The 10,501-nt window shown below is 37.9% G+C and overlaps 1 protein-coding gene across 1 annotated transcript; it reads left to right on the top strand.

Moving 5' to 3' along the window:
- Positions 1 to 7,117: 7,117 nt before the first annotated feature.
- On the top strand, positions 7,118 to 9,988 carry glipr2 (GLI pathogenesis-related 2). The gene is given in 6 exon segments (XM_060863738.1): positions 7,118 to 7,139; positions 9,210 to 9,335; positions 9,338 to 9,415; positions 9,498 to 9,545; positions 9,548 to 9,574; positions 9,834 to 9,988. Coding segments are annotated over 6 exon segments (456 nt in total).
- The last annotated feature ends 513 nt before the right edge of the window (positions 9,989 to 10,501 follow it).

Here is a 10,501-nt window from a genome sequence, read left to right as displayed (position 1 = left end):
GTTGGTCATCTCTACCCGATGGACCAGAAAGGAATGCTAATGCCCAAGGTCTAGCATATTCAGGGATATCTCTTTAGGACCGTCTCGACTGCTGCCTACCCCGCACATCTGGTGCTTCAGGGGTCAGTCATACCTACCCATTCTCCTGCTTCTTATGTATCTCCCCCTCCTGGGTTAGCCCCTGCCAGCTCGCTGTTTTAGGGCACCTCCTGAGGTGAGAACAGCAAGAGGATCGCACCTCTCTCAGACCACGGTGGGTTCCAGATATTGTGACAAAAGCCTACAGAATACAGTTTACCTCCCACCCTTATTTCATGGTGTGCTGCCCACTGTTGTTCGCACAGGGCAAACTTTATTCCTCCAGGGGGAACTTCTCTCGCATTTAAGAAAGGCACTGTAAATCATATTCCCCTCCCAGAGCATGGCTCTGGGTTTACAGCCCACATTTCTTGTTTCCTAAGAAGGATGTGGGCTACACCCAATTTTAGACCTGCATGGTCTGTGTTGCAGATCAGTTCCAAGGACTAGTTTGCGAAAATAATCCAGAAGTATGCTTATCTTCACATAGGCATCTTGCCAGAGTACAGGAGACCCCAGGTTTGCTTCCAGGCACAAAGCATACCGATGCCGGGCTCTCCCGTTTGGCCTAGTTTTATCACTCAAGCTCACAAAGAGCATGGAGACTGATCTGGCATCATTGCCCCTCACGGCATCCATGTACTCAGTTATGCAGAAGACTCAGACATGGCTCATCTTGACTCAGTCAAGGGATGTGGCAGCTGGGCATTGAGATGCCATTTTCTTGCCCACATGAGGTCCCTAGGCCTCAGGCTTAAAGTAGGGAAGTGCGTGCTTTCTCCCTCTTATAGAACTACCTTCTTGGGGATAGATTTAGATTCAGCTATAATGTGGACATGTCTGTTTCCCGCTTGTGGGTATTCCATCCTATCTGTTGGAAAGGACACCTGGTCAACAGGATCTAGAGGAGAGAGACTGCTCTAAGCCACCTTTCAGCCAATCAGCCTCTGACACTGAAAACAGCTCTGCTATTAGCCTTGGCCTCCCTAAGCATGGTAGGATTTCTGCAAGCCCTGTCAGTTACCCCGCCCGCTAAAAGTCTGCTACTGGCATGTTCAAGGCTGGAGTAATATGACATAGATGCCCTTTAGTGGTCTTGCTAGTGCTCGCCGCTTCATCACTTGACTGAGCTGATAAATCAAAGCATGGTTTCACAGAACTTCAGACTTTCAGACTTAAAAGCTGCATATAATGTAGAGTAGAAATGTTTAGGCTCCCTTTAGGCTTTAATCAACTGACATGGTCTCAAAGATGAGCAACATGAACAAGAGGCTAATATACGCTCCCCAAACACTTGGGAACACTATACAAATACTGGGTTGGGCCTCCCTTTGCTCTCACAAAAGCCTGAGTTATTTGTGACATGGATTCCACATGTGAAATGGTGAATAATCATGCTATAGGTATCAATTAGAACATGGTCAATTGTAAGGAATGCAAATGGACAGAAACAATACTCATATAGGCGGCAGCAGGGGCGGTTCTAGGATTTCACCTTTAGGGGGCTTAGCCCTCAGTGAGAATATAAAACAAGAAGAGTTTTATATTATATATTATATGACTACATAGTAAGCCAAAAGTTATGGTATTATTTAAAATGGCAAAAGTGGACACCAAAATTTTATGCATGATGTAATGATGCCAGTCTTGAATCAAATCAGTTCATGTGTATGTGCATTCTCTACAAACAGTGTGTCCAATGAATGCAGTCATTAATAAAAAAAATTCACAAGACAAAGACCAAATCAATAAATGTTATTTTTATTTAGTGTTGAATGCATTGTTTGCATTAATATTTTGTTTCTGCTATCAACTCTGGTAATAAGAATAGTTCTAGTAATAATAGGAAAAATTTCACTGCTTTTGGTTGCCGTCTTTGCGGCTTTCTGCCGATTAACGTTATAGATAAAAGCCTCCAGCTCTGACAGCCCGTGCACGCTGCGCGTGCCTGTGCTTCTCCGCTCAAATAAAGCAGACAGCTGATGACGCACTTTTGAAAGACTACAACGTACGCGCGTAAAAGCAAAGTAAAAAAAATCGCTCTTGGATCAAAATGATAAATAATTTTCTTTCCCATCGACGACATGTCCTGCATTTTAACGTAATTTTTATTGTTTATTTTTGAAAGAAAAAATGATACTTATAGTTTTAGGGTGGCTGGGGCCACCATAAAAACAGGTCTAGAACCGCCCTTGGGCTGCAGCCAATCCAGGTGATGGATTATTGGCACTAAAGTGTCAATCATTGTCAAATCATTCCCAACATCATTACTCTTATTATTCATAGCGTGGTTACCTCAAGTACTGTTGCCTTTCTGTCATTTTGAATCAGTATGGTAATTCCCTGGTGACCTCTCTCACCAAAAAGGTGTTTCCAGCTACTGTTCTGACACTCACTGGATGTCAACAACCATGCAACAGTCAAAGTCATGGAGATTACAGTTTTCCCCCATTGTGATAGATGTTAACATGACTGAAGCTGCTGCCCTATATACGCAGGTTTTTATGCATTGCACTGCTGACACATGAATAGTTGATTAGATAATTGCATGAAAGCTTTGGTGTGCATAAGGCACTTGGTGACTATAAATCTGTATGGAGGAGTATGGCACTTGGATTATGAGCTCCAGTATCTGGGTGCTTGGACTGATTTTGCCTCATTTGGACCAAGCAAATATAGAAATTCGTGCAGCCTCCCGTTGGCTACAAAGAGAACTGCATTATTCATTTGGATATTTTTCAAGCAAAAAAATTATAAAAAAAAAAAAAAAAAAAACAATTAAAATCTCTACTGACGTTATGAGGACGGTTTATAATACCAATGTAATACAACGAAAGCCTGTCATCAGTCTGATATTAAATACCACGAAAGACAATTAAGAAAAATGGCGGTTAGGGTTAGGGGTAATTAAAAATCTGAGCAGAGCAGGTGTAGCACTATAAATATTTGAAAGTAATAATAATAATAATAATAATAATAATAATAATAATAATAATAATAATAATAAGAAGAAGAAGAAGAAGAAGAAGAAGCAAAATATTCACTTACAGTTAAAAGTCTAAATGAATGAAAATATAGAAAAAAAAATCCATTTTCTTTTTAAGCTGTTTGTAAATAACCAGCATAAAAGGTAAACTCACCTCAAACTAAAACATGTCCGACTTGGTCAATTTTAAGTCAATTAAAGTTTTAAATCTTGTTCCGCGTATAAATGCCCAAACACGGCTCTCAGGAAGATCCCCAACACCTTTCACTTTAGTTTCCTGCTACTGCTACACGCGCGGTTCAGAATTTTCTGCTCTAATCTCACGTGCCGTAAAGTATGACCCGCCCCATCCAATGTCCAATCAGACACACGTTAATTGACGGCAAAAGTGATCTCCACTATATTCAGGAAGTGAAGCATGACTGTGATGGAAAAGGACGTTGATTTTTAAGTGATGTATGATGGGAAACAATTACACACTGGATATAAAAGCCTGAATTGTGGGAAAATGTGCATCTATGCTGCACTTGGTTATGCGTGTGATAGTGTTTGTGTTATGCATTTAACCAGCAACCTAGTGATACCTCTACGAACTTAACCAGGATATGAAGATGAATGTTTAAAGAAATTAAAAATCACTTTTTTCTTCCCCTTCTGCTTTTAACCCATTCGAATTTCTGTGCAACCTCGTACAATTTATAAAAAATAAATCAAGGACCAGGAGTAACAAAGTCAGCAAGTTTTTCTGCATCTGTTTCTGGCTGTATTAAAAGGTACTTTTGTCTTAAGAATTAAGTAGAAGGAGGTTACACAGCAATATACTTTAAGTATTTCTTGACTCTCTTAAACTGATGTCTTATTTAGGCTTTCTGAAACACACAGCTGTTGTACCATGTTGTAACATGTAACCTTTACAAACTGATTATAAATATGTTTTGAATCATTTAATGTTCTTCTTCTTGGTGCTGTAGGGCATAAATGCAGATGTGTCAGGGAAAGCATAGATACAGGCTCTGTGTTGATACCTCAAATAATAAAGAATACAACAGGGGATAGATCTTTTTGTCTCCCAGTTATGGAGCAGCCTTCCAATTAATATTTGGAACTCAGACACAATGTCAGTCTTTAAGTCTAGGCTGAAAACCTTTTTTTGACAGTGGCGTGACTGACTGCTTTATGTCCCAGGATGCCCTAATTTCTCTGTTACCTTGTGGCTTTTAGTTAAAGGGCAAAGGCATACCTAGAAATATTTATATGCAAGCATCAGTGTTTTAAATCTGCTGTAGGCAGCTACAAAAGGCAATGAAGGGATTGAAGCAATGGAGTGGTGTGTGAAAGGTTGAAGTGTGAAAGTAGAAACAAGCTTCTGGATCATTTGCAGAAGTTGCATGGTGCTCAGAGACAGACCTATCAGCAAGTGAGTTGCAGTAGTCCAGTGCCAAAATGACAAGCCATGTCTTTTGAGGTCTATTCAAGCCCAGAGCATTGTGCCTTCTGATTTCTATAGTAACAAACAACAACATTCTTCACTCTTAGTCTCCAGCTTTCTTTGGACCAAAATTATTCAATTTAATTTAATTTATTTGTAATTTATTTTATTCACATTGTCTTAAAGCAGCTTTAGAGAAGCATAGAAACAATATATAAATTTACAATTAAGTTATGATTTATCTCTATTATCTATCCATAACAAGCAAGGAAAAACTCCTGAGATGATATGAGGAAGAAACCTTGAGAGGAACCAGACTTAGAAGGGAACCTTATCCTCATTAGGATGACACTGCACAGTAAAAGTGATGAATTGTCTGCAGTTTTGGCAGAATCTGATGTAGAAATTGAGATTTTGACAGGGACTCCATGAATAAGCATAACTGGCATTAAGTTGATCTGGCATTGGTCAGCCAATTCCATGCCATATATGAGCTACAATTAGGCTATATTCACATAAGCAAGAAAAATTGGCAAAAAACTGACCTTTTTCTTCAAAAGGGACACAGATTTTTTAAGTGCATGCATGCACCATGGCTGTGTAAACAGCAGAAAACACATCTGACATTTTCATTTCCAATTTACAGTAGACCACTTTCATATGTGATACACTAATCCAGGGGTCACCAACGCGGTGCCTGCGGGCAGCTGGTCACCCTCAAGGAGCACTTAAGGCACCCGCGAGGCATGTTCTAAAAATAGCACTGGTCAAAATATAGTTCCGTCTAAAAAAATTTTCTTGCTGTAGTTTTTGAATAAAAAATGCTTGCATTAATGTAGATTTTAAAATGACTATATTTAATTTCATTTTATTTAATTTAAAAACAATGTAAACAAAGGGGGGCACGGTGGCTTAGTGGTTAGCACGTTCGCCTCACACCTCCAGGGTCGGGGTTCGATTCCTGCCTCCACCTTGTGTGTGTGGAGTTTGCATGTTCTCCCCGTGCCTCGGGGGTTTCCTCCGGGTACTCCGGTTTCCTCCCTCAGTCCAAAGACATGCATGGTAGGTTGATTGGCATCTCTGGAAAATTGTCCCTAGTGTGTGATTGCGTGAGTGAATGAGAGTGTGTGTGTGCCCTGCGATGGGTTGGCACTCCATCCAGGGTGTATCCTGCCTTGATGCCCGATGACGCCTGAGATAGGCACAGGCTCCCCGTGACCCGAGGTAGTTCGGATAAGCGGTAGAAGATGAATGAATGAATGAATGTAAACAAAAATGTTATGTATATAACAAACTCTGGCCTATTCTGAAGTCAAATGTCACAGTAAAAATCGGTAAATATTCTTTCATGCTAGTGGACATGACATGCACTGCTGAGCAACTAAGTGCTCTGTTCAACTTGGATGCTGGACAGGTAAAGATCCTAACGTTGCAAAATGACCTTCACCTCAAGGCCCATCAGTCTGCATCAAACGTTTTGTGCCTTGTGGACACAGAAAAATACAGTGGTGTATGCACAGCAGCTATGAAAGTTGCCTGCCTTTTTGGTTCAACCTATCTCTGTGAATCAGCCTTTTCTAACATGAACTTTATCAAGAACTAACACAGAACACGCCTTACTGATGCACATTTACAAGACTCACTCAGACTTGCAGTGCCAAATTATTCACCAGGTTACAATATGTTCTTCCCACTAACAGACATTTACAGACAAAGAAGAGATAACATGTGTTCATTGAAAACACCATAACATTAAACTAAAAATGGTGCACAGAAATGTGAAAAATTGTTCAAAAAAGACTAGATAACTTGTTGTGACTTGATTAATGATTTCCTTGACATTACTTCCTGACTTTCAAATGTTGGAACAGATAAACATAAATAAATGTTGCATGTTTAAATATTCCAATATACATGTTTAAATATTCCAAATGTTTAAATATACTGTCATTGTTGTATAAATCATTGTTAATAATTGTGGGGAATAATTAACATTGACATGTGAGCAGTCTCTTCTCAAATAAAAGACTAATTTTATCTTTTTTTAGGATTTGGCTAGGGAATTTTATACCTTCCTGAAGGGAGCATCATCAATTCTTCTTTTAAGAGTAGACATATATTGCTCACAATATTTCTGTCCTTCCGGTTTCAGAAAATGTCTTGCTAGATGCTTTAATATTCTTATTCAAATTCAGATTATCAAATCTGGATATAAAAAAAGATGAGTAAATATTGAAAACCTCTAACTAGAGGAAAGAAAAGAATCCAAAACTTAAAACTAACCAAACCAAGACCACAAAGACAAAAACAATGACAGTTTCCACACTGCCAAAGGCATTGCAGGAGTCATAAATAGGGAGACAATAAGAGACATGGAACAGGTGTTCAGAGGTGGGAAGGCAATAAGACTAGGGTGGGGCAGACACGTGAACACAAACGTAATCAAAAACAAGACACAATTTGTTTTGTGTATTGTCTTTTGTGTAATGTCTTGTTTGTCTGCACTGTCTTTTGTCTTTCAATGTTTGCACCAGGTTGCACAGATGCACTTTATGTGGCTGGGACTAGCTTACTTAAGTCCTTAGCTCTGTGTTGTTCTATGTAGCTCTGTCTTTGCTGCCGGAATGCCCCCTAATGTTCCAACAGGTAAAATGTCCGGGCATGATCCTGACAGTGGAGTATTTGTTTTCTCCTACTGGTGTTACCGTTATATAACAGAATGTTAAACTAATTTCTTCCAAGTACTGTATGTGTCATGGGCACTTAAAAAATAACCAGGATATACATGTTTGATCTTGGATGGATGCAGTAACTAAGCAGGAGCCACACGTGATTTAACTTATACAAGTTGAATCACTGCTTGCCTGCAGTGAAAACCTTCAGCCAGAAACTTTCATATATATATAGAGAGATATCATCACCTACTTTAATCTACTTCTGACTACATAATGAAACAATTCAGCCTAGTCCAGTTATCCTACAGCTGTGGCCATTTTTACAAACATATATTGTTGTTGTTGGTCTTTCAGCTGCTCCTTTTTATTTTCACATTTCTCTTTATTGTTTATTCTTCCATCTAGTACACTACCAAATGCATGTGTACACCTGAGTAATCCATAATAAATTTAAAGATTATTACTTTATTCCCCTTTATGGACATCACATTGTGTACAGGGGTACTGTCATACTGAGTATTACAATGTTACAGCATACAGAAACATTCTAGACAACTGTGCGCTTCAAACTTTGTGACAACAGTTCAGAAAGTCCCCCTGGGTGTGATGATCAGGTATACAAACTTTTGGCCATAATATGCATTTACTGTCAATATAGTTTATATAGAATATATGCAAGCTACATTATTAAATGATTCATACAAACTGGACCTACTATAACTTTACATATCAGAGCTGTCAAATTAATTTAACAGTTGCATTCAAATGACTTAAAACTAATCTAAGGCTTCTCAGCTGCCAATTTTTTTGAGGCACAGAATAAGTTTCATCTTGAATTTAAAAAAGAATGAGAATCCTTGGTGACAGAGTAATTAGTTTGAGCTTAGATTCAGCTTGGAAAAACAGTCTTTTATGAAGGACTATGTCAATGATTCATGCAACTGAGTGCTGAGCCTTTTCAAATGACTGTGATTATAGACATAATTATTAGGTACATCACACAGACACCCATATGTAAATAATACTGACATGTTTACTATTGAAACTCAGATATATTTTGTACGTGTTATATATGTATTCAGATAATACTACATTTTACAGTTTGGACCTGTTGCTTAACATGAGATGGAGTTATGAGGAAAAGACAAAAACAAAAACTAAATTTTGTGTGTGAAAGTAGAGTGTGGAGGTGGCACAGAGAAACAGAAATAAACAATCATTCCTCAGGGACTTTGACAACCATATTTAAAACTATTAGAATTCCAAAACTATATATCAATACATTTGTGTTTGAGATCAAAAGATGGATATGCGATGATTTAACAAATCTACTAATAAATACCAAAGAAACAGAAGCTAAAAGACTTTTTTCATATTCACCTTTATTGACCTCAAACCTAAATAAGAGGATAAAATAAGAGGCTGAAATAAAAAGGCAGCTTTTTATTTATTTGTAGTGTTTCACATTGTAAAATAGAAAATGTCAATGTCATCAACAGCTCACCAGGTTTTAGACTTTGAATGCACAGTTTGTGTGCTCTACACACACACTCACACACACACACACACACACACACACACACACACACACACACACACACACACACACACACACACACAAAACACATAAGAACAAGTATGATACAAGTACAATAAATTTGACTTGCATTAAATTTGTGCTTTGAGTCCTCTTGTAAACAGATGACTCATATTTACCGTTAATATATGAATATGTTAGGATTTTTTTCTGGTTTGTTTTTTTTAAAAAAAAAAAAAAAATCAATGGACCGGTTCAGAATATGTGAATAGATTCTAGGCCATTTTCATTTTTTTTTTGGCTGTTACTAAATACAAATTTGCTCTTGTGTCTGAACAAAAGGGTGTGTACCTGTCTGTGTTTTTGGAAGAATGCCCTTCCCATTTCCCAGCCTAATTTCTCTGTGAGAATGCATGTGTAATGACACCTATGTGGAAATTAAACAAATTCAGTTTTTTTAATTCACACTAGCCCCTTAACCTGAGTGGGAGGTGCACTTGTTAGGAGATAAAAGTGAGTTCCTGCAGGCTCACAATGAATACCGTAGTAAGCATGGAGCACCACCTCTTACACTGGATCCCAAGCTTAACCTTTCTGCTCAGGCATGGGCTCAAACACTGCTGTCGATCAAAACCTTAAAAATAGCAATACCAAAGCTGGATAGAACCTGTACTATACATACAGCTCACCACCCAAAAAGTTCCAGGCAAGTAACTAACCAGTTTCCTACTTACTGTTTGGTTACTAGACTTTCATGTTCTTTTACATGTCATGAGTAATGTTTTTCAACAGGGCGTGTAGCGGTGGACAGCTGGTACAATGAAATTAAGAAATATGACTTTAAGAACCGGGATTCAGTTCTGGAACAGGTGAAAACACATAAACAAACAGTCCTGCAGTAATTATTAGAAACAGCAGCTTCATGAAGATCACATTATTAGATAAATGTATTGAATTGTATGGTTTGTGCTGAATGTATGAATAAGAGTAGGTGTCTATTTGATTATATGCAGAACCTTTTAATAATAACATGGACAGAAGAACAAGCAGCTTTATGATTTCATGATGCAAATGTACTATATTCTGTATCTATTATATATCCTGTATAAATTATTTTGGCCTTATAAGGTCACTTCACACAGGTGGTTTGGAAGGACTCTAAGCAGCTGGGTGTTGGGCTAGCCACAGATGGGACTACAACCTTTGTGGTGGGCCAGTACTTACCAGCAGGCAATATTGGCAATGCTGGCTACTTTGAAAAGAATGTCCTACCACTGCAATAGCCATTACAAACAAAATAATCCAGCAGTGGCAAAGAAGCCTTTTATATAAAATGAGTTTGATCACTATCTCTGAAAAACCATGTACATAACCATTAACTAAAATTATTACATTGTTACACAATTATTACAATGAAGCAAAATTAATGTAATCGTAAAAAGATATTTAACAAATACAATTCCAGTGCAAAAATTTACACTGCTAGATTTGCATTAATCCAATTGTTTAATCAAGGTTTGTGATAGAAAAAGCATGCAAACCCGATAATGGGACATAACAGAATTCTGTTTACCTGCAATATGAACCAATAAAACGAGACTTCAGAAAACCTCAGTTTTTACAATCACAAAATAAATCTTTTTTTCTGCTATCAGCCTATTGTGTTTATTTATTTAGCTTTATTCTTTTCCCTAAAATGTGCATCCAATAGGCAATCTATACAAAATGCTATATGACCATGATGTTGAACAATGATGGGCATGATGTGATGAGGCCAGCCCAGAATTTCAGTTAAA

This window comes from Tachysurus vachellii, chromosome 26 (genome assembly GCF_030014155.1).
Source record: "Tachysurus vachellii isolate PV-2020 chromosome 26, HZAU_Pvac_v1, whole genome shotgun sequence".
Taxonomy (NCBI): Eukaryota; Metazoa; Chordata; class Actinopteri; order Siluriformes; family Bagridae; genus Tachysurus; species Tachysurus vachellii.
This window is presented reverse-complemented; position numbering and strand designations above follow the sequence as displayed.